Source organism: Panthera onca, chromosome D1, assembly GCF_046562875.1.
Source record: "Panthera onca isolate mPanOnc1 chromosome D1, mPanOnc1 haplotype 2, whole genome shotgun sequence".
NCBI lineage: Eukaryota > Metazoa > Chordata > Mammalia > Carnivora > Felidae > Panthera > Panthera onca.
Window position 1 is genome coordinate 82,553,202 of NC_138348.1, and position 25,488 is coordinate 82,578,689.

Here is a 25,488-nt window from a genome sequence, read left to right on the forward strand (position 1 = left end):
AAAAAGCTCACTTTGAGACTGTAACATGAAGCTATAGTTGATAATCACTGTAATGGGTGACCGGAAGTCGATGAACATTTTAAAGTGAGGAAATGGCAAGATTAGATCCTTTTTAGGAAGTTAACTTTGGACTGAAGATAGCAAGAGTATGAGTTTGTGTGTATAAAGATTTTGAAAAACTGAATAGCTATAGTCTATGGTTATACATATGTATTCACAGAAAAAGACATGTAGTTAGACTTACCAAGGAAGAGACTGTTTTTATATTAATGCTAACACTATTTGGAATACTTGGTTTAAACTCTTACTGAATGTTATAACCAAATATTATAAAATTTGTATATTATTGACTATATTTGTCACATAGATGTAATGAACCCAAGCCAAGAGCCTTGGTTGGAGTTTATTTTAATCCCTACTTCAAATGTCTTATGTGAATTCACTATTTATAGACATGCCATAGCTAATTCTTTTTATAAATAGAGAATTAGCTGGTAAAAAACAGTTTTGAAAACACTGTCATGCCAATTTTTTTTCAGATGAAACCACTTTACCTCGTTTGGGGGATCACATTAGTATTCATTAAGAGATGTTACTGTCCCTTGGTAAACTGCAAAAATTTATCAGTTAAAGAGAATGGGTAGCCCAAAATGTATTAAGAAATCAGAGAAGTCAGTAAATGTTTTCTATATTGTTTTCAAAGTTACTCTTTCTTATTAACAACCATTAATTTGCATATGGCGATACATCTTATTTGTAAGATAATGTCCAATTTTTAAAATTTTAGAAAAATAATTTGGCCTACTAGTTACTCTGAGCTGTTAAAATACACACACACACACACACACACACACATATATACACATATATATGTATATATATATATATATATATATACACATATATATAATAGAGATAAAAGAAACAGAAAATAAAACAATGATTATTTTTATTGAATTTTATCAGTGGTATGAACTTAGTTCTTCCTGTTATTTTTTATATATTTATCTGTATTTACATATACAGATATATACATAGATCTTTAAAAAATAAATGGCTCTCCAGTGACTCATCTCATAAAAATACTCTTGTCCATATTCTAATGCAATATTTTTTAAGTTCATATAACAGTGTGAATTGTGTGTTTTCTAGTTATTATAATTGGTTGTATTATTTTAATCCAGTATCTAGTATTTCTTGAAATACCTATCTTAGAATTGGATCAGAGGCACTCAAAAATTTTCAATCTGTGATTTATCATTATGACTTTCTGAATGAAGAAAGAGAATATTTATTTTTTTCCTCTTCCTTTCCTCCCTCCCCTTCTTTTCTTTTTTGATTAAGAAGTGAATAAGAAGCTTTGACCAAAAGGAACATTTTTCAGGAAATATATTATACCAGTGGTAAGGGTGAGGAAATTGAAAATCAGTAAGGTTAAGTGACTTTCTACCTGCTCCAGATGGTAAGGAGTAGCATTAGGCCACAGACTCTTCAGATTTGATTCACAAGCCTCATTAAAGGACAAGTCCCAAAAAAGGTTAGTAAAAAACTACAAAACCGCTAATACTGTTGTCATAATGATATGGCTTTCCTTAATAACTTCCTTACAGTCTGTGTTTCCAATCTGGGAAACAGTCAGAGTCTATATATATGAGCTGTTTTTCCTAATATCAAACCCTCAATCTACTTCAGGGATTTTAAACTCTTTTTCTCTATACTTTTTGCACTAAAAACCCTTTAGAAAACCTGATAAAGGTTATAAATTTCCTCCTCACAAAAATGTATATATATGTTCATGTAGGCAAAATTTTGCATACCATTATTTAAAGGCTCATTTTTGTAAATATAATCGAGACAAAGGGAGCTACCTAGAAGGAACATATACAATAACTTTTTATTTTTATGTGTAAGATTTTTTTCCTTTAAAGTAGAAGATTTGTTAGATGCAAAAGTTAAAAATCTTCACCTAAATGGTGTGAAATACTATGAATATGATTAAGTTTATGTTAGCAATCACTTTTAGTACTTTTTCAATCTTGTAAACTCTTAAAGAATATATGGCTACACAAAACACTTTAAAAATTCTAGTTATGCTTTATAAAGAAAAACAATTAAAAGTTCACAATTCTCTCTGAAATTTACACAATATGATACGTTATAAATGTAAGGCTTTGAGAAGAACATTGTAAAAATCAAGACCTCACAATGCAGACTAAAAGAAAAATAGACATACCACAAAATTTAATTTTTAAAGATAAAAATGGCATTCACTTTTTATGAAAGAGCAGAGGTTTCACCATCCCTGCCAAGATCTTGGGTAACTGTGCAGCAATCACTTCAGACATCATTTCTGGAAATTCAACACTCAGTGCTCGGGACTGGATAAATGTATTCAAGCAGTACAGATGAAGCTGTTTGACAAGCTGTTGGTTCCACAAATGGATAAAAAACATGTAAAAAATAATACATTCATATTGGTTGGTTTCACAAATGGATAAAAAACATGTATAAGAAAAATAATGCATTCATATATTAATCAAACATGACAACTTATTTTTCTAACAATATAAATACCTATCAAGATGTTTTCTTGATAAAATAACTCCCTTCACTCTCTACAGTAATATGAAAATATTACATACAGTGAAACATTCTGATAGTACAGAAAGATTTAAAGAAATGAAAGTCATTCATAATCCCACAGGATAAGTGATATGAACATTTTGGTGTCTTTCAAATTCTTTTTCCTCTTTATACATGTATACAAACATAGCCAGGTATATACACAATATACACAATGCATATATATTTCCAAAAATGCAATTATTTAATAAAGTCTATTTGTTAATGGACTGGATTTTTTGCATAACAATATATTGACTCTGCCTCTGTCAATACAAGTAACCCAGCATAATTTATTTTAATCTAATTTAACTTTTGGCAAAGTAATTAATGTAAGTAATTTTAAAAGTCAAATAGAACCCAGCAGCAGCAACAAAATCCAGCAGTTTCCTTATAGAATTCTTCCCATCCTTATTCTAGTTTCCAAGATGCAACCACTTTTAACTTCTTTAGCCCATGTCTCTAAATACTTATCTCTGTATTTCTAACAAATTTTGTTTTTAAAATGTGATGTTATTGATTTTCTATTATGAAAAATGAGACTTAGCTCCCTTATATGAGACACCCCTCCCAACTATGCACACTTTCTTTTCTCCTCATTCTCTGTATAGTTGTATCTCAGTTTTTGACCAAATCAATATCTAGCAATTATATTATAAATATTTTTATTGTTTCCTGCTGGATTAAATTTCCTTTATTATATGACTTATTTTTATTTTGCTAGAGTTAATAACCTTGTGTTTCTGTTTTGCTTTGTTTCCTGTATATTTATCACAAAGCCACGGTCAATTGACACAATTTGTAAAAACTCACCTCAGTATGTTCACACCTACTGGTAATCCCTCAGTTCCATCTTTTTTTCCCCAATACTAGTATTCCAAAACCCTGTGCATTACTGCTTCAAGCTAGGCTAATGATTGCTATGCTAAAATATCCCTTTGCATCTCTCCTGTATTTGATTTTCTACTTCACTGGCTTACCCCAGTGTTTGTTGTTAAAACATCCTGTAGATGTCCTTGAGAAAGGTTATATTTGAGATAAGTTCTCTGAGACCTTGCATGTCTGAAAATACCTTTATGATGCCATCATATTTGTTTGATGGCTGGCCTGGGTATAAAATTCTTTGAATATTTTCCTTTCCTTCAAAATTCCAAAGGCATTGTTTTCTGGGTTCTAATATTGCATTGAGAAGTACAACATCATTCTGAATCCTGATAATTTTTATGTGATTTGTTTCTTTTCTCATTGGTATATTTTAGGATATTCTCTTTATTTCTGGTATTCTAAAATTCTACATTAATGTGCCTTTGTTCAATTGTGCTGTGCTTTGTACACTGGGGCTGTACAGTCAGAAAATTAAGGTCTAGCAACTTTTATTCTATGATTTTTTATAAAATTTCCTCTGCTTGATTTTATCTATTCTTTTATAAATTCCTTTTAATTAAGAATGAACTCCCTGCAATTAATCCCCTAAATTTTCTATCTCTTCTAATTTTTCATCTTTATCTTTTTTGTTATTTCTTTTGAGTTTTCCTGAGGTATATATGTCAGCCCTTCTATTAAAATTTAAATTTCTGCTCTTCTATATTAAATTATCCAAAAGTAATTTCTTGGTAAATGTTCCTTTTCAACTATTTTTTATTCTTGTTTCATGGATGCAATATCATACATTTCTAAATATCTTAATTCTTTTTGAATATCTTTTGTGTTCTCTGCTCTGGTGCCTTTTCCTTCATTACTTTCTCTCTGTTTATTTGCTTTCTGCCTTTCATTACAGAGGCTTTACCCATATAGCTAACAATCCTTAGCTATCTGTCCATATTCAGGAATAAGGTTTCAAATTTGACCTGATGAGTAGATTGTCAAATTGTCTACTAGCACTGTTATTAACTTATAATTCCATCCAAAATGATATGAGTCTTATTTTCCACACCTATACCTTTGCTTGTCTTGTATATTTAAATTTTCTAACATAAGGCAAAATTATTTTAGAATATGCTCAGGAAGGTGTATAATTCCTATAAATCATTAAATTACTCTCAAATTATACAAATACTAGTAAAAGGATATTTGGATGATCTATAGTGAAAATGAAAAAAAGCACAATATAAATTCTGAGCAGTGTGATGTAAATACTGTTTTAAGATATAAGTACAAATTATGACCTTGAAGAAACCATATAAAGTAAAATGTAGATTTAATATTTAAAATATTACAGAAATTCAGAAAACAATCATTTATTTCCTAGAAAACAAAATACTTACATCATGCAAGTTATCAAGAAGTTTTGTAAGTTGGTAGAAACGCTGTGAGCTAGAGACAACTCCTTTTTGCCTCAGACCAATTGCCTTGATGAGCTCTCTAATGTAGCTTGATCTCATCTCTTCAAACTGGTTTTGACTTCTTAACCCTTCCAAAGGAACTGTAAGAAGATAATTACAAGTAATAGTTATACTTAAAAAGATGAATTCTTTGGATAAACAACCCAAAATATGAACACCTTAAATAGGAGTGTTATTGATAGTTTTAGGACATATAAACATAATTGTCTTGAAGAATATGATAAAAACAACTACATAAATTAAAGGAAATTTTTAGCTTACTTATTTTAGAGCTGTATCAATGCTTATGCACTTAACTTAGCATTTGCTCATTCCACATCCTTGTCAGGAATGGTTTGATTTAGTTTACAATTACATGTATTCTGGGTCCTTTTTTAAAGAAGAGGTATTGTAACAAATACTTGGATCACTCTGTAAAGTTTAAGTCTTATAAATCTGAAGCATTTCTCATTGAGATTATTCATGGATAATTTATTTTTTTTGTAATTTTAACATTGCTTTATTAAATTTCCTAACTCCTTCCTGCTGATAGGAGAAAGCTATTGATACCACAATACTTCTCTTTGTGATACTCTATTTTTATTTATTTCTTTTAATTTCTATTTTTAATTCAAGTAGTTTTGGTAGATTGTCTTTTTATTTTCCTTTTTTTTTCTTGGTATACAAAAACACTATATTGAAAATATCCTCATTTCCCCCTTCCCAATAGTTGTAGCTCTTGTTTCTGCTTCATGAGTCAGTGCATTGTTAGGACATCCAGAACAATATTAAAAAATGGTAACTATGGCAAATATTCCTATTTTGTTGCTTATTTTATTGGGAATGCCTCTTATTCCCATGGTGATGTTAACTGGTAATTCAGACATTTCCCTCTGTAATCTTTAATTCTGATCACCAAATTTTAGACACAGCTTCCTATTCTTATTGCTAGTTCCCCTACATTGTCAATTTACCAACAGCTTTTTTTCCTTAATATTTTAGTTCCTTCTGATATCACTTATTTGAGATGCCCTGGTTGATATCTTCAGGAAATTATCATCAGAACTCCCAATTTTCTTGTTTTCTTTTTCTTTGGTTGTATTTATCTTACAAACAAATCTTCAAATTTAAGTGAAACAGCTGCCTTTTCTTGCAACTATATCTAGATTGCTGAAAGAAAAACCACATAATCTCTTAGATTACTATAACTCTATGTTAACTGGAATTTAACTAAACACTTAAAAAATAATTTTTTCTTCTGATTCTTGAAGTACTATTTTCCTGTTGGGCGCTCAAGAATGGAAACTAGTAACCCAGAGCCTTCACTCTATCCATCTAAGTATTTAGAACTGGCACTTGAACCAATTATTCTCTTTAAGAGAAAATCAGGCCTAATCCCAGCTAGCCTCACATACTTTTAGTATCAACCACTAACAAGTTCTGGGGATATGATAATCTAATCGTTAGGCTCTCATCCTATGCTTCTGAGATATTCTCAATTTTTTTCTCCTCTCCTACTCATTTTCCTACATTTCAGATCTATGTTGAACCAGCTCTCATAAATATTTCTCTTTGCTTTGAGCTCCTTACCTTAATTCATTGTTTCCTTAATTTATTACATCCAGTAATATATGATTGGAGAACTTTCTCTCAGATTCTTGTTGATTCCACAAGTGACTTTTAGGATTTCTTGCAAATATCATAGTGGCAAAATGGGAGAGGGTGAGTCATGGGCAGTTAGCCAGGTGCTATTTTAGATAAGAACACTTTTTAAAAAAAAAGCAAGGATCTTTATTTTTGATTTAGCTAACTTAAAAATAACATAATCATTGGAAAACTTTTAGAAAGTACAGAAAATACATATAAAATTACAATTCACCAGATCCTACAATCCAATATTTTAGGATATTTCCTAACATTATATTGAGAACATTTACTTACATCTCTTAGAATTCTTTAAAAATGAATATTTTAATTCTCACATATAATTTGACCTCACGAAACTGTAGGAGTACAATTTATTTAATTGTCTTATCATTTGATATTTGAGATATTTTGCCAAACGATGTTTACGATAAATTTAATTTTTTTTTTATTTTTTAAAAGGATATATCCTTAGACATGGAATTATTACAGTAAAAGATATTAACTTTCTTAACACTCATAATATACATTGCTAAACTTCTTAGTATTTAACTGTTTTGTGACTAGTTTTGAGTATCTTAATTTTAGGTAATCTTTGCTTTTTACATATAAAAATAAAATCTCATTTTCATTTCTTAAATTATTAGTAGGCTGAACAATATTCTTATGCATATTAGTAATTTTTAAAAACTTTTCTATTTTGTACTCATTTATCTATAGGGGCTTAAAATATATTTCAAATGTTTTTTGAAGTTTGTTGCTTAATTTTTAAATATTTTATATATTAGCACAGTTTTGCAACCTTATTAGGGCAAAGAATAGTGCCCAGGCAACCCAACATTTCTCATGCTCAAGAAGCAAATGTGTTTAACTCTTTCAGCTATTCTAACTTTTCCTTCCACAGATTTAAATAGCATCATTGTAGTGTTGACTCCCTTTTCCTTTTTTTTTCCACAGAGTATAATTTTTATTGAGATATTATGCATATGCCATAAAATTCACCTTTTCAAAGAATACGGTTCAGTGGTTTTAGTATATTCACAGAGTTGTGCAACCATCACCATTATTTGGTTCCAGAACATTTATTATTACTTTTTAAATTTAAATCCAACTTAGTTAACATATAGTGTAATGATGATTTCAAAAACAGAACTTATTGATTCATCACTTTATATAACACCCAGTGCTCATCCCAACAAGTGTCCTCCTGAATGCCCCTTGCCATTTAGCCTATCCCCCTACCCCAAACCCCACCAGCAACCCTGTTTGTTTTCTGTATTTAAGAGTCTTTTATAATTTGCCTCCCTCACTGTTTTTATATTATTTTTCCTTTCCTTCCTTTATGTTCACCTGTTTTATGTCTTAAATTCCACATATTAGTGAAGTCATGTGATATTTGTCTTATTTCACTTATAATACACTCTAGTTCCATTCACATTGTTACAAATGGCAAGATTTCATTCTTTGTGAATGCCAAGTAATATTCCATTATATATACATGTGTGTGTATACACACACACACACACACACACACACACACAAGTACTACATCTTCTTTATCCATTGATGAGTCAATGAACATTTGGGTTCTTTCTATACTTTGGCTATTGTCCATAGAGCTGCTATAAACATTGGGGTGCATGTGCCCTTCAAAACAGCATTCCTGTATCCTTTGGATAAATACCTAGTAGTGCAATTGTTAGGTCATATTGTAGTTCTATTTTTAATTTTTCTGAGGAACCTACATACTGTTTTCCAGAGCAGCTGCACCAATTTGCATTCCCACCAGCAGTGTAAGCAGTGTAAGTCCTTTCTCCATATCCTTGCCAACACCTGTTGCTGCCTGAGTTGTTCATTTTAGCCATTCTGACAGGTGTGAGGTGCTATCTCATTGTGGTTTTGATTTGTATTTCCCTGATGATGATGATGTTGAGAATCTTTTCATGTGTCTGTTAGCCATTTTAATGTCTTCTTTGGAAAAGTGTCTATTCATGTCTTTTTCCCATTCTCTGGATTATTTTTTGGGGGGTGATGAGTTTGATACGTTCCTTTTAGATTTTGGATACTAACCCTTTATCTGATATGTCATTTGCAAATATATTCTCCCATTCTTTTGGTTGCCTTTTAGTTCTGTTGGTTGTTTCCTTTGCTGTGCAGAAGCTTTTTATCTTGATGAGGTCCTAATAGTTCATTTTTGCTTTTGTTTTCCTTGCTTCCAGAGACATGTCAAGTAAGAACTTGCTGTGGCTGAGGTCAAAGAGCTTGCTGCCGGTTTTCTTCTCCTAGAATTTGATAGCTTCCTGTGTTACATTTAGGTCTTTCATCCATTTTGAGTATTTTTGTGAATGGTGTAAGAAAGTGGTCTATGTTCATTCTTCTGCATGTTGCTGTCCAATTTTCCCAACACAATTTGCTGAAGAGACTGTCTTTTTTCCATTTGATACTCTTTCCTGCTTTGTCACAGATTAGTTGGCCATACATTTGTGGGTCCATTTCTGGGTTCTTTATTCTGTTCCATTGATCCATCTGTCTGGTTTTGTGCCAGTACCATATTGTCTTGATGATTACAGCTTTGTAATACATCTTGAAGTCCAGAATTGTGACAACTCCAGCTTTGTTTTTCTTTTTCTTGATTGCTTTAGCTATTTGGGGTCTTTTCTGGTTCCATACAAATTTTAGCATTGTTTTTCTAACTCTGTGAAGAATGCTGGTGTTATTTTCATGGGGATTGAATTGAATATGTAGATTGCTTTGTGTAGTATCAACATTTTAACATTTGTTCTTCCAATTCATGAGCATGGAATGTTTTTCCATTTTTTTGTGTCTTCTTCAATTTCTTTCATAAGCTCTCTATAGTTTTCAGCATATAGATTTTTCACCTCTTTGGTTAGGTTTGTTCTTCAGTATTTTATGGCTTTTGATGCAATTGTAAATGGGATCAATTTCTTGATTTCTTTTTCTGTTGCTTCAATATTGGTGTATAGGAATGAAACCAATTTCTGTTCATTGATTTTATATCCTGTGTGTTTGCTGAATTCATGGATCAGTTCTAGCCATTTCTGGGGGGGAGTCTTTTGGGTTTTCCACATAGAATATCATGTCATCTGCAAAAAGTGAAACTTTGACTTCCTCCTTGCTGATTTGCATACATTTTATTTGTCTGATAGTTGAGGCTAGGACTTCCAACCCTATACTGACTAACAACAGTGAGAGTGGACATCCTTGTCATGTTCCTGACCTTAAGGAGAAAGCTTAAGGTTTTCCCAATTGAGGATGATAATAGCAGTGTTTCTTTCATATATGACTTTTATATCTTGAGGTATGATCCTTCTATCCCTACCTTCTTGAGGGTTTTTATCAAGAAAGGATGCTATATTTTGTAAAGTGCTTTTTCTGCATCTATTGAGAAGATCGTGTGGTTCTTGTCCTTTCTTTTATTAATGTGATGTGTCACATTGATTGATTTGCAGATATTGAACCAGCCCTGCATCCAGGTATAAAACTCACTTGGTTGTGGTGAATAATTCTTTTAATATATTGTTGGATCTGGTTGTTGAGTATCTTGTTGAGAATCTCTGCATCCATGTTCACCAGGGAAATCGGTCTGTAGTTCTTCTTTTCAGTAGGGTCTCTGTCTGGTTTTGGAATCAAGGTAATGCTGGCCTTGTAGAATAGTTTGGAAGTTTTCCTTCCCTTTGTATTTTTTGGAATAGTTTCAAAAGAATAGGTGTGAACTCTTCTTTAAATGGTAGAATTCTCCTGGAAAGCCATCTAGCCATGGGCTCTTGTTTTTTGGGAGATTTTTGATTATGGATTCAATTTCTTCTGTTCAAATTCTGTGTTTTTTCTTTTTTTAGTTTTAGAAGTTTATATGTTTCCAGGAATTTGTCCATTTCTTCCAGATTGCCCGTTTTACTGGCATATAATTGTTCATAACATTCTCTTATTATTGTATTTCTGCAGTGTTGGTTGTGATCGCTCCTCTTTTATTCATGATTTTATTTAACTGGATCCTTTACTTTTTCTTTTTGATCAATCTGGCTAGTGGTTTATCAATTATGTTAATTCTTTCAAAGAACCAACTCCTGGTTTCATTGATCTGTTCTACTGTTTTTTTTTTAAATTTGGTATCATTGATTTCTGCTCTAATCTTTATTATTTCTCATCATCTGCTGGTTGTGGGCTTTCTTTCCTATTGTTTTTCCAGCTCTTAGGGTGTAAGGTTAGGTTGTATATGTGAGACATTTCCTCCTTATTTAGGAAGGCCTGGATTGCTATATACTTTCCTCTTATGAGCACCTTTGCTGCATCTCAGAGGTTTTGGGCTGTCATGTTTTCATTTTCATTGGCTTCCATGTACTTTTTAATTTATCTTTAATTTCTTGGTTAACCCATTCATTGTTTAGTAGGATGTTCTTTAATCTCCAAATATTCATGGTCTTTCCAAACTTTTTCTTGTGGTTGGTTTCAAGTTTCATAGCATTGTGGTCTGAAACTATGCAATGTAAGATCTTGATCTTGTGTACTTGCTGAGGGCTGATTTGTGTCCCAGTATGTGATCTATTCTGGAGAATGCTGCATGTGCACTTGAGAAGAATGTGTATTCTGCTGCTTTAGGATGAAATGTTCTGAATATATTTGTTAAGTCCATCTGGTCCAGTTTGTCATTCAAAACCATTGTTTGCTTGCTGATTTTCTACTCATCTGTCCATTGCTATAAGTGGGATGTTGAAGTCTCCTGCTATTATGGTATTATCAATGAGTTTCTTTATGTTTGTAATTAACTGACATACATGTTTGGGTTCTTCCAGGTTGGGGCATAAATATTTAAAATTGTTAGCTCTTTTTGGTGGATAGACCCCTTAATTTTGATATAATGCCCTTCTTCATTTCACTACAGTTTTTATTTTAAAATCTAGTTTGTCTGATATAAGTATGGCTACACCAGCTTTCTTTTGGTGACCATTAGCATGATAGATGGCTCTCCACTCCCTTACTTTTTTTTAATCGGTAGGTGTCTTTAGGTCTAAAATTGGTCTCTTGTCAGCAGCATATAGATGGTTCTTGTCTTCTTATCCATTCTGATACCTTATGTCTTTTGATTGGTGCATTTAATTCATTGACATTTAGAGTGAGTACTGAAATATATGAATTTAGTGCCATTGTGTCATCTACAGAGTTGGAGTTTCTGGTGATTTTCTCTTGTCCTTTCTAGTTTTTGTTGCTTTTAGTATTTTTTGTTTTGTTTCATCTTTTATCCACTCAAAGAGTTCCCCTTAAAATTCTTGCAGGGCTGGTTTAGTAGTCATGAACTCCTTTAGGTTTTGTTTGGGAAACTCTGTCTCCTTCAATTTTGAATGACAGCCTTGCTGGATAAAGAATTTTTGGTTCCCTAGTTTTCCAATTCAGCACGGTGACTATATTCTGCACTCCTTTCTGGACTGCCAGGTTTTTTGTGGATAGGTCTGTTGCAAACCTCATCTATCTTTCCTTATAGGTTAAGGACTTTTTTTCCCTTGCTGCTTTCATAATTCAGTCCTTGACTGTGTATTTAATGAATTTGACTATGATATGTTGTAGTGATGGTCAGTTTTTTTTAAATCTAATGTGAGTTCCCTATGCTTCTTGGATTTTGATGTCTGTGTCTTTTCCCAGATTAGGAAAGTTTTCTGCTATAATTTGCTCACATAAACCTTCTGACCCTTTTTCTGTACCTTCATCTTTGGGGACTACTGTAACTTGGATGTTATTCCTTCTTAATAAATCACTGAGTTCTCTAAGCCTTGTGTTGTGTTCTTTTGCTTTAGTTTCCCTCTTTTTTCTGCTTCATTATTCTCCATATTCTGTCTTCTATATTGCTAATTCACTGCTCTGCTTTGTCCATCCTTGCTGCTGTGGCATCCATTTGAGACTACATCTAGGTTGTAGCATTTTTAAAATTTTTTTAACGTTAATTTATTATTGAGAGACGGAGAGAGACAGAGCATGAGCAGGGGAGGGGCAGAGGGAGAGGAAGACACAAAATCTGAAGCAGATTCCAGGCTCTAAGCTGTCAGCACAGAGCCTGACGCGGGGCTTGAACTCACAAACTGCGAGATCATGACCTGAGCCAAAGTTGGACGCTTAACCAACTGAGGCACCCAGGCGCCCCTACGTGTTAGCATTTTTAACTTCTCCTGACTAGATTTTACTTCTTTGATCTATGCAGAAAGGGATTCTATGCTTTTTCAACTGCAGCTAGCTTCTTATTATCGTGGTTCTAAATTCTAGTTCGGAAATCTTGCTTCTATCTGTGTTTATTATTCTATCCTGGCTGTCATTTCTTACTGTTCTTTCTTTTGTGGTGAATTCCTTTGTTTTGTCATCTTGGAGGAATAACAAAATTAATAAAAAAATAAAAATTAAAAAACACAAAAAAATAAAATAAAAGAAGCTAAATCCTAGATGTGTTTTCATCTGCTTGTTGAAAGAAGCTTGATAGAATAGAGAAAAAAGGGAAATAATGGAAAGAAAAGGAAAAAAGAAAAAATATACTAAAAAATTTTAAAATTAAAAAAGAATAGAATAAAGTAGAATAAAATGAAATAAAGTGAAATAGAATAAAAAATTTACAAACAATGAAAAACATAGTAAAAAAATTTAAAGTTTTTAAACGAAAATAAAAATAAGTTTTCCTCTTTCTGTGTCCAAAAAAAAAAAGAAAGAAAAAAAACCCCAAATTAAACAAAAATAGAAGTAAAAAGAAAAACAAAATAAAAAATGAATAGATGAACCAGCAAACAGAATGAAACCTGAATGAAGTTATATCCAGTTTCCCTGGGAACTCAAACTATGAAGCACTCTATATGGTCTGTACACTAAGCAGGCAGAGAGACTTGTGTTGGTCTTCTAGGGGATGTGCTTGGAGGACTCTGCTGGGCAGGGCTTGGTGTAATGGTTTCATTCTCCACTAGGTGGCGCTGTTTAGTTTACTGGGGTCGATCTGGGTGGTGCTCACGTGCATGTACATGTATGTGTGTGTGCAGGAGAGGTGGAAATGGCTTCACCCAGCTTCCTAGTCTCTGGCATAGGAACTTTACACTCTCACTGACCCACAATGAAGCACCCCTCCTTTTTCTCAGACTTCCATCCACACCCCACCTCCAGCCTGTGTCCAAGCCATCAGCCTGCCAGGTGGCACCTCCCTCCATAGTTTTATCTGAGATGGACAGTGTTTCAAGATCCCTCACTTCAGAGAACCCTGTGGCTTGGACCCACACTTAGTCTCTGGGGGAGGGTCTTGCTGAGCAGTGGCCAGGTGCCGGCTTGCCCTAGAAAACATTTGTGCAATTGGGCAGTGGCAGGGGTTCAGAGGCTATGACAAATCATAACACACAGCTGGTGCCAGGTTTCACCGCCTGGCATCTTTGTCCCAATACCATCAAACGTGGCTGCTCTCTGGGGTCTTCTGGGATCTTTGCTTGTGGGTAAGCTGTATGGCCTCTACCAAATTCTCTCCAATCAGGGGAACTGCTGATTGTCCCTTATGACACAAGGGCCCCTCAGACCCTGCTGCCTGCTCCTGGGGATTTGCCCTCTTTCCTCACCAGAGCACCACCAGGTACTGAGCTCTGGAATTTCCGACTCTGTGCTCCACTGTTTATAGAATCCTAATGGTATTGAAACCCTTACCTTTCTCCCCATCAGGGGTTTTGGGGAACAGATTTCTTGTCCAGTCCCTTGTGCTTTCACTCTTTCCCTCCAGCTACTTTTGGGGGAGTGCATTTTCTGCACTCCCCTGGTGTGCCACATTCCCCCACCACCACCCTTCTCTGTCTTCTGTCCACAAAAACAGCTCCCTGCCCTCCACAGCTTTTCTCTCCCCCAGTTTACCTCTCTGCAGAGTACCTGCTGAGTTCTGTGGCTCAAGTTATGCAGACTGTTGGGTTAATCCTCAGATCAATGTCCTAGGTATGCAAAATGGTTTGGTGCTGATCTAGCTGCATTTCAAGGATTAAACAAGCTGAGAACTTGCATTCTGCTCTACCATCTTGCCCTGTAGTGTTGATTCTTGATTTTTTTATTTTTAACTTTTGATTTTCCACTACGGAAAATGAGGCTGTAACTCTATTTCCATCTTTCAGATCTACCATCATCTCCACATCATTAGTGCATGCACATGTGTACACACACACACACACACACACACACACACAACATCCTATTTCTCATCTTCCTAATATCATTTTCGTAATATTAGTCATATAAATATTCAGTATTTATTAGTCATGTAAAATCCTACTACAGTTGAGTCACATAGTATATATTATGATTTCTAGTAGAACTTTTTGTTTTAGTGACAGTAAATAATCATCTTAATGGGTGTGTGAAGTGGCATCTCACTGTGGTTTTGATTTGTATTTCCCTAATGATGTTGTTCCTTAATTTCTATCTGTATACCTTCATAGGAGAAATGTCTAGCCTTTGCCCATTAAAATTTTTTAATTGTTAAATTGTAATTTTTTACATATTCTGGATGTTAATACTTTTTCTTTATCAGATACATGATTTCCAATTTTTTTCTCCCATAAAGTGGGTTGCCTTATTATTCTGTTGATTGTGACCTTTGACGCACCAAAGTTTTAAATTTGATGAAGTCCATTTATCTGTTTTTTCTTTTAATTCCAGTGTTTTGGGTGGCAAATCCAAGAAATCATTGCCAAAGTCAACATCATGAAGCTTTTCCTCTATTTTATTTTTTTTAAAGTTCATTTATTTTTGAGAGAGCGAGAGAGAGCGACCATGAGTGGGGGAGGGGCAGAGAGACAGGAGACAGAGACTCCCAGGCAAGAATTCCTGATGTGGTGCTCAAACTCATGAACCTCAAAATCATGCCCTGAGCCAAAGTCAAGAGTCGGACGTTTAACTGACTGGGCTACCCAGGCACTCCTATGTTTTCTTTTAATAGTTTCATAGTTTTATCTCTTAGATTTATGTCTTGATATATTTTAAGTTAATAAGAGTCCAGCTTCTTTTATTTTTAAATGAAGTTTTCCAAATACCTTTTGTTGAAAAGACTATTTCCTTTATGATTTCTCCTCCTATGTATTTTCCTGTTCACTCTTTCTAGTCCTCCAACTAAGTGGGTATTGGGCCTCCTTGATTCTGATTTTCTATATTTTTTGGGGCTTTGCTCTATTTTTGAGAGGTTTTCTAACTTTGTCTACCAATGCCTGTACTGTAAATTCTGTTTCCAAATAGTTGTTTCTTGGGTGCAATATGTTCTATTATCTTTCTAAAAAGGGATGATTTTTAAATTTTTTTTTGAGGTTTTTATCTTCCTATATCATCTCTGTTTTCTCCAAATTTGTTTTTTTTCTTTCTGTTTTGTCTTTTTCTTTGATGTCAAGGCCTCCCTCAGATGCCTTGGTTATTTATATTCAAGAGTGCAAAACTAAAAGGCTGATTCATAGTTCTGTTTCAGTGGGTAGCACTTATTGACTGTTAGCTTTAGTTCAGGGCAAAATGGCTGAGCAATTTCAAAGAGAAACACCTGCTATTAACAGATTCTGCAGAGAAGAGTCTTTCATTCTCCTGTCTAGAGGATATAAACCTGGAAGACAATGTTCTGAGAGATGGTGGGTAAGAGTATGCAGGAGGACGGTGTCTCAACATTTGGTATATAATTAATCTGTTGTCATTATAAGACCCCTCACCCTCAACAGTGCCTACAGTTTCATCAGTTCATTTACCCTCTGTTATATCCTCTTCAGGAGGATAACCTAAGGTCTCTGCCTGAGTTGGAGAGGGAAAATTTTGTGGTTAAATGATTTTTGGACCCAGATTTTAAAAAGAGCTTTGTGTTTTTAACTCTACCTTCACTCTCATCTCAAAAAATCATTGTTGTCGGGGCGCCTGGGTGGCTCAGTCGGTTGAGCGTCCGACTTCGGCTCAGGTCATGATCTCACAGTCTGTGAGTTCGAGCCCCGCATCAGGCTCTGTGCTGATGGCTCAGAGCCTGGAGCCTGCTTCCGATTCTTTGTCTCCTTCTCTCTCTGCCCCTTCCCTGCTCATGCTCTGTCTCTCTCTGTCTCAAAAATAAATAAAAACATTAAGAAAAAAAATTTAAAAAAAAAAAAAAAATCATTGTTGTCACCAACTGAGAACCATGCCAAAGATTTGATATTTCAAATTAAACCTCTTGGTTTTTCTTACTTCTGGCCTAGAATCCAACTTTCTCAGGTATGCTAAATTAGTTCTGTTTGCTGGCTTGTAGAATGTCATAGCTATTGAGCTTCTCATTCTCTTTTAGTTCTTAAAAAATCACTTTGGTAATATTTTAGTGTAGTTTTAGAGTGAACAGTGGTGTGTTCAACTTGTCATACTTCCTTGGGAGATTTTATTTTAATTTTTAGTGGCACATTGGAGGTTTAAATACTTATGTATCAAATCATTGAACTTTTCTTTTGTCAACTCTCCAAATAAATTGCATTTATTTTTAAAAAGGTATTCCTTATTTGAAATCTCAAAATCATTTGTATTCCTTACAGTGTGTTTTTAACTTTTAAAGTGTGAACATATAACTCAATTATCTGGTATTTATTTTAGGATATAACTTGAGCTAAATATCCAAACTGAGTTTTCCTCAAACATAAAACTGATTTTTCCTAACAATATCTATTTGCTCCATACTCATTGATTTGTGATGTTTCCACTACAGTATATTAAGTTCTAATATACACAAGTCTGACTTTACTAACAATTCAGTATATCTATTCTCCCATGCTGTGTTAATTAGTGTAGATTTCTAACTCTCGTCTCCACTTCAAAATTTTTGTAATACTTATGTACTTAGTTTTTAAGATTTAAATATGACTTCCCAAAAACTTTGCCAAGTCTCTCCTCAAAAATCCCATTATGATTTTATTAGAATTTGTAGAAATCATAAATACTATTCAGTAAATATTGCTGTTTCCCTTTTGTTGAAGCTGCAAGTGGCCAAGAATCTTGCTTTCTATGGTGTGTGAATGGAAGTTATAGGTATGTCACTTCCTTTCCTCACCACTTCCTTCCTTACCAATGCTCTAGTGATTGGAGAAATGCATGTCAAGATATAGCTCCCATGTACCTGGGCACCTGAGGGACAACAATGAGCAGAGCCTCCCTGTTGATCTGCATTGGACATATAGCGGGAAAAGTATATACTTAACATTTTTTTTGTTAAGCTACTGAGATTTTAGGGCTGTTTGGACCTCCAGCACAATGTAGCCTATCTATAATATAGAATTATGTTAATAATATCAACTAATTTGGGAAATCTAGGATTATCTATAACATAACTGCTATAGGATTCATTACTGTCAAGAAAGGGGTTAAATACTGTAATATTAAGTTTATTTTAGTTGACTCTCTTGGCTAGTTCCATATCAATACTTTAGTCCCCTTTATGATATTTTATCAAATTAGACTTGAGGGCCTCTGTTCAAAATAGTGTTTTCAAGGTAGGGGGATAGGGCTATGGATCCTTAGATCCTGTATTTGTCCTTGTGTTTTCATAAATTTTCATGAGGAAAACTTTCTTTTTAAGGCATTAGTGCTTTTTGTGCCTTTTCTCCTGATGTATACCCCCACCCCTCCACTATTTGAGATTTGTGCTATTAGAAAGAAGTACTTGAAAAGATGCTACTGAGAAAGACCCTTGGCTCACCTTCTACCTAAGGTCTTAGCTCTCAGTGGTTCTCTTTCAAATCACTATGAGTGACAGAAGGATCAGTTCAGAAATTCAAAGGCTGAGCCTACCTGTGCATGTTCCAAGGACACAGAAAAAGGTGGAAAGTGAAAGCAGTTTTTAAAAATTTTCTCACCCAGATCTTTGGGAATCCACTGAGGCAGAGGTATGTGTGTTCTTTGTGTATGAGAGAGTGAGATGGATATTTGCCTGTCCTTCTGGTGACCAATCTATGTTTCATGTTTCTTTGGGGTTTATAGCTAAAGTGCATTTTCTAGCCTCTCCTACAGTTAATATGGGTCATGGAATGTGGGTAAAAGTGACATATAACACTCTCAGGCCTCACTTCCATATCTTTTATCACTAGGTGCTTACCTTCTATTCAGATTAAATGGAGGACTCCAAGCTGCTATGTAAGAGTGGAGTCCCTAGACGGAAGGAATGTGGGTTTTCTTCCTAACCCACTGGACTGTGAATATGAGTGACAAATAAACTATTGTGTTATGCCACTGATCTTTGTAGATATATGTTATAACAGCCTATTCTGATATTAAGAGAATAGTTCCAAACAAAATTGTGTATTTTATATAGTAAGTCCTTTATGGAGTGGGAGTGGAAGGAAGATCGTTTGTGTTTATGTAATATTATCTAGTTCATAAACTTAATTAGGTGAATATGAAAATGTCATTTAATCATGTTTTATCTGAAAAAATATATATAATTGGCTGAACTTGTGGACTATTTTACTCTCATGTAAAACCTGACAAGTGTGAAGTAAGTTTATTAATGTCTATGACAGTATATTAGGTGGTTCTCCTTTGCAGTCACAATCTAAGATTTATACCTCATGTATAAGGATATGATCATATTGTTATTTGAGACTTTCCCATTGAATTAAAAATTAAGAAAGTAAATATCTTATAAAAATTGCTTGTAGTCACTCACTTGTATTAAGAAGTAGCAATACTTTCATACACAGGAACTCTTCTTGGCTAACTTGAAGCTTGACAAACTCCTGTGGAATCTGCCACATGGTGAGGCATAGTGAATAGAATGATGATTCCTTCATCCTCTGTCTTATATCACACACAACACACACAAGAGAAAGCAAGAAGGAAAAAACATACACACGGTGTCTTAGCCAGTTTGTGTGATTTACCAGAGAAAATGGCATTTGGTAATTTATATATTATTAAAAATGTCTTTTTGTAAACACACTCAATATTTTGAAGTTTAAGCAAAATAAACCAATAAAGTAAATCATTCACAATGCTGAATTTTTTGAAGTTAAGAAATTTTAAAGTTAGAAAATCATATTAAATACACATGTTGCTTCTCACTTTTATTATTATATTTTAAAAACCTAAGGAGTTGAGAATGTGGAGCTGAGGAAATCATTTATTTATGATTTTTTTCTGTTAAAAATATATAAAATTTTACATGTAATCCAATGGGAGAATGGATTCAGTTCACAGAAATTGAAGAGTATAGAATAGTTCAGTGTATTCAGTTGAGAGTATTCAGTGTAGAACAGTTATGCTGTGAACTATTCTAGGGGAAATGTATGGTGATCAAGAAAAGAGAACATTACAAAGGATTAAACAATTGACAAGGCCAAACACTAATTCTGAAGGTTGGGGACATTTTTTAAAGGTATTTTCTCAACCATGTGTTCTGCAATATCTACATTAGTCACATGCGGCTAACACAAATAGTGAAAAGAAAACTAGATTTTGACTCAGAAGAACTAACATTAATCCTGCCACTCAGATTCTTTGGCAGGATATGCAATTCCTCTGAGCTTATTTCCTGAACTGTAAAATGTAGGATGCTGATTCCTTACCTATTTCAAGGGATTATAGGGCAAAATGGAATTAAAATATATGAAAATTATCCATTACTATAAAGACTTATACAAGTAACTTATATGCTATAAAATTCTGAGTCAGCATTCATCATTAGAATGGTATAAGTATTTCCACGAAAAGATTCTTATTCAGTTTAAGGTTATACATAGAAAATTAATTATAGTAATTTAAATACAGCCAAGAAAATTGAAATATTTATCTTTTAATTTCTAAAATAAATTATTAGTGATTTTTCCTCTAGGAGGAGAGATAATGTCTTTATTTTCTGAAGGTAAGTCAATATTTTCAAGCAAAATTATTTCTAATTTACATAATTATCTTCATCAGTACAAAGGTATAAAATTTTAATTTGGTAAACTAAAAATTTCATTTTATCTTTAAGTATGTTTCTTGACACATTGAAACAAAAGGGGAAAACTCCAAATATCAAATTACTAATATAATGATAACAATTTTATTAATTTTGTTATATCAAGCTATATCCTGAGATAATTCTGATAAAGTTTTCAGGAAAATTCTTTTATTTAGGATACCAATAGTATAATCATCTATTGAAATGTAATTTCTAAGATTATCCTACATATACACTGCAATAATAAGAACAAAAATCAAGTTACTACTTACTCATTTAGTATTAGATCAGGTGCAAAATATAGCATCTGCCCACTGACATGTTTATAAGATCTCCATCCTAGTCCAAACACCATTAAGCTCATCCAAGAATACTGGATGAGAGTTATCTGGTCATCAATATGTAAATTTCTAAAACCTACAAAACAAATTAAAAAATAAAATGATCCCCAAAATCACTTGTGTTAAAATGCTGAAAATACATATAAATTTGAAAATAGATGTAAGTAGGGTAATATGTTGTTTTTAATTTTAATATATTTTATACAAATGAGGAAATATTAATAAATAATACCTGAGAAATTAAAAAGGAATAACATTGGAAGTCATTAAAAATGGTCACTATGTTTTAGCATTTCTGGGAATTCACTGATTGACAGTCATCCATCATTGACACATACAATATTCATTTATTGAGAATCACTTGTCTGTTAGGCACTGTGTTAAAATGGCGGGGTTAGGAAAATGAAAGACCCAACCCTTACCCTTAAAAGAAACTCATAAGTTGACAGGAGAGACAAGCACATACTTATGTGCACCAGGAATTGGGAAGCAGGTCAGGAAAAACTCCCAAAGAGATCATGCTCAAGCAGAGTATAATCAGTTTGTTAAAGAATCTTGAGTCTTTGGACTTTAAAAAAAAACTGGTTTTATTTTGTAAAACCACTGCTTTCAATCGTGCTTTATTTTTATTTAACATCCTTTAATTATGTCTTAGGTAGATTCCATAGTTTATGGTCACTTTTGTTTTTTGGAACTTAATCCAGTCTCACTTTAAACTATCATGTGGTTTAAAAGGTTTAGGGAGAGAAAAAAAGAGAGAGTGTATCCTTCTCTGGTGTTGGTGGCAGAGGGAAGACAGCAGGGAGAGGGCAAATGCATTGACTTAAGTGGTCAAAACCTTCTTTTCATCTCTTTTCAATTCTTTTTGCCTGCTTTGCAGAAGATCACCAGCCCAGCGCTGATGAACTTAAAGGAGAGGCAAAGAGGTAAATTTGGAGATGGAGGCTGTGGTCAGATATATCTATTAAGGAGCAACAATAGCCTTATTTGTGTTGTGGAGGCATCCTTGGTAGCCATGTGGAAGACATATTCAAGGGAATAAGTCTGGAGTTACAGAAAAAAGTTGGGAGCTATTGCCAAAGGCCAGATGAGAGATGATAAAAGTCTGAGATAAGCCAACGGGTAGGAATACAGAGGAGGGAGTACATCAGGGAAATATTTAAAGGGTAAAATCCAAGAGATTTGGCAACTGATTGTATATAGGTAGGAGAAAGAAGGAGCCTAGTAGATATTTCAGTATTTTTGCAGGAATGGTGGAGGAAAACAGCATTACTGAGACAAAATAGAGAAGAAATAGGCTAGGGACAAAATCTTAAGTTTTGATATGTTGGAGCGACTTTTGAAATGTCTAGATAGCAGTTAAATAAATGAATTAGAAATATAGAGGGGCTTTGGGTGGCTCAGTCAGTTGACCATCTGACTTCAGCTCAGGTCATGATCTTGAGGTTTGTGAGTTTGAGCAAGGTGACAGGCTCTGTGCTGACAGCTTGGAGCATGGAGCCTATTTCAGATTCTGTGTCTCCCTCTGTCTCCGCTCCTCTCTCACTTGTGCTCCCTCTCAAAAAAAACATTAAAACATTAAAAAAACAAACATTAAAATATTAAAAAAATTAAAAAACTTTAATAATAAACAGTAAAAATTTTAAAAATAAATATGGATAGATGAACTATAAGTATGAACTTGGAAATTCTTTGTTTTTGAGTATGCGGAAACAATGAGAGTAGATGAAATCTTTTATTAAAGGTACATAAAAATCAAGTGTTTTGGTGGGAACATCAACTATTTTCCACAAAGCTACTTTAATAACATCTGTTCTGCCTAAGAATTTGTTGAAATCTACTTACAAATGACCTATTTCAAAAGTAAAACCCAAACAAAACTTGATTCCTTACAGGATAAAACAAATGTATTTCCTGATTCTGTGAATCATCTCAAGGCAGGTAGAAAAGAAGGTTATCTTTTCTCCATACACTCCTGATAGTCCCATCTTCCTGTGAATAGAAGACTGCTATTCCCTTCTATAAAATCTTAGCCTCACACAACCAAAAACAACTCTCATGCAAATTCATAATTAGGAATGTCACAGTAGACATCTGCCTCTTTTTTTGGGGGGTGGTGGTGAGGGGTGTCAACTCTTTAGTATCTAACTTTCTGTCTTCCCTCCCTCTCAGTCTTCCTTTCTTCCTCTAGGTGGATAGAGTTTCCCATTGGTTGTATTTTGGTGAGAGCAAGTGTCCCCAGTGAAACTGGCTAAGGACTCTACTTCCCTGAGCTTGTGATCTGGATTTGACCCACTGAACACATACTACCTAGACTTTGAATAAAAAAAAAAAGTAAAACAAAGACAAATGTATGGTTAGGCTCTATTCTGGATGGCAGTGGTTGGATGGCAGTGGTACCCAGTGAGGGAAGAATCCAGTGGGGGCATTTGTGATGTTTGTTTTTTTTTTGTTTCTGCAGGGACAGCTTGGTTTCTGCCTATTTTCCAAACTTATTCCAGTTTGTATTCACTGAATTTCTGGGGTCCTTCTAGGAAATTATTTTTTCTTTGTGTTCTGTTTCTGATAGCCAGAAGTGTTTGCTAAAATTAACAGAGTTGGCTTTTTTTTGCTTACATCCTGATTTATTCAGGTGCAGAAAAACTCCCTAAGCAACTAACCAAGAAAAATGTGGCATGCAATTTTCATAATTCTTTATTTTCATATGATATACATGTATCTTCAAGTTCATGTCTATATATTATTTCTCTTTCAAAACAATTATGAATCACTTTTAATACAATAGACCTATAGAAACTAAAGAAATGCAAAGAAAGAGTGCTTATAAATAATATTTTATAGGCTTTATGAAAATGGGTAATTCTTTTATGAATTTAAAATCATTTCATAAGAGATTAATAAGTTTTCCTAAATTTTTTGCAAAGCAAAACTCTTTAAAGGGACACATATGTAGATCTTCCTATTGCTGGTCTATCTCCTTAAATTAGGAGTTCTGGAGAGAAGGCTCGAGTTCCAGTTTTGGCTCTACCACTTACTGAATGCCAGCTTGTTTAAGTCAGTTAATATTACTATATCTATATTTCTTCATAAGTAAAATCAAAATGATAAAGAAAGTTAGTTCACAGAGTGGCTATGACACTCAAATGGGATAATTATGCATATTTTGGAGCACTAGTAAGATGCTTATTATTATTCTACCAATGGATCCTGTAATAGAATTGCTGATGGAGAAATGGCTTTAAGAAGACCACCGATCAGTCTGATGGGATATCTCTAATATTAAAACAATAAGATCCAGAAGGCATTTTATATATTAGTAAATATATAAAAATAACTGTATATGTATGTATTCATACTTATTTATTAACATACATAAATTTGCTAATATATTTGTGATATATTACATATTAATAGATATTTTATTATATATTATACACTTAATATCTATAAATATATACTTATATATTTATTTATATTTTATGGAACCTATGTGATAACATTAAAGGGTAAATATTATTAATAGCAACAAAATTCAAAGCAAAAGCAAGTGTTCTATCTGGAATATACATTTTCCAGAACAACATATTTCATATATGTATTTATTTTTCCAGACTATATATTTTATATATATGTTATTATATATATAACATATATATATACACAATATATATATATAATATATATAATAACATATATAATATATAATATATATATATATATATATATATATATATATATATATATACAGTCTCATAGAAATTAGGTTCAATTAGTCACATGTATTAAAACATTAACAAATTTTTCACTATCATCTTCAGGAACATATTTTTATTCTTTATTCCTTTCTTAGTTCCATAACTTTTTTAAAAAAGTGTTTAATACTACTTAAATATTTGAGTTACTATGCTACATTTTTTTCACTCTAGGCCTTAGAGATGTTAATCTCTAATTTGAAAATTTTTACATCATAACAGTTAAATAATTTGTTCTTTTTAAAAAACAGATTCCACTTATATTTACAGGTTTATGTCTACTTTATCCTGCCCTTTATTTTGTAGAAGTTGCTTATTTTTCTTATTTTGCATTCTGGGATTACTAAGAAGTAAAAATAAATTACTACGAAGTAAAAATAAAGGAAGATTTTTAGTAGATTATAATATAAAAGGCAAATCTTGCTGAAATAACTTAAAACTTTTGAAATTACCAATATTTATAGCAGAAAGTGTATTATTTCCATTTAACAGGATGAAAAAGAACTCAGAAAACAGCTTTTTAAAATAGCCACCTTTTAGAGGGCTTACCTGTGATAAATGTACACTGTTAAATTGACTTGAACATGCTTGGTACAGAAGTATAATTCCCCCCCCCCCCATTAACTGTAATATCATTCATTACTTTATACTGAAACAAAGAAGGGAACACTGAGATCAAATTCCCATTGATGATAATGATCAGGTAAAGTCAGTACATTTGCAGTGATGATCAAAATAAGAAACTACACATAGAGAAGTGATGGATGATTCTTAATTGTGTTTAACAAGTAGTAAAGAAAAATACCCTTTCCTTTTAAGTGACTTGACCTGATAGTTTCTGACAAAAGCCCTGTTACAAGCTGTTCAATCTTTAATGATTA

The 25,488-nt window shown here is 33.2% G+C and overlaps 1 protein-coding gene and 2 long non-coding RNA genes across 5 annotated transcripts in view; 2 read left to right on the plus strand and 1 right to left on the minus strand.

Moving 5' to 3' along the window:
• Window positions 1-1,430, plus strand: part of LOC132661113 (uncharacterized) — a 37,267-nt gene extending 35,837 nt beyond the window's left edge. For both annotated transcript variants that reach the window (XR_009602050.2, XR_009602051.2), the window contains one exon: window positions 1,345-1,430. This is a non-coding gene — a long non-coding RNA (uncharacterized LOC132661113). The remainder of the gene's footprint in view (window positions 1-1,344) is intronic.
• The window catches only part of PGR (progesterone receptor), a 105,361-nt gene continuing 80,795 nt past the window's right edge, over window positions 923-25,488 (minus strand). The window contains exons 6-9 of one of the 2 annotated variants that reach the window (XM_060605291.2): window positions 20,787-20,931; window positions 19,240-19,370; window positions 4,887-5,044; window positions 923-2,423 (exon numbers count right to left, since the gene is read on the minus strand). In XM_060605291.2, coding sequence (XP_060461274.1) covers window positions 2,268-2,423; window positions 4,887-5,044; window positions 19,240-19,370; window positions 20,787-20,931 — 590 coding nt within the window. In that variant the 3' untranslated portion in view covers window positions 923-2,267. The remainder of the gene's footprint in view (window positions 2,424-4,886; window positions 5,045-19,239; window positions 19,371-20,786; window positions 20,932-25,488) is intronic. The other variant, XM_060605292.2, reaches the window with a different exon arrangement.
• LOC144612905 (uncharacterized) overlaps window positions 1,464-25,488 on the plus strand; it is a 66,129-nt gene continuing 42,104 nt past the window's right edge. The window contains exon 1 of the long non-coding RNA XR_013550066.2: window positions 1,464-1,537. This is a non-coding gene — a long non-coding RNA (uncharacterized LOC144612905). The remainder of the gene's footprint in view (window positions 1,538-25,488) is intronic.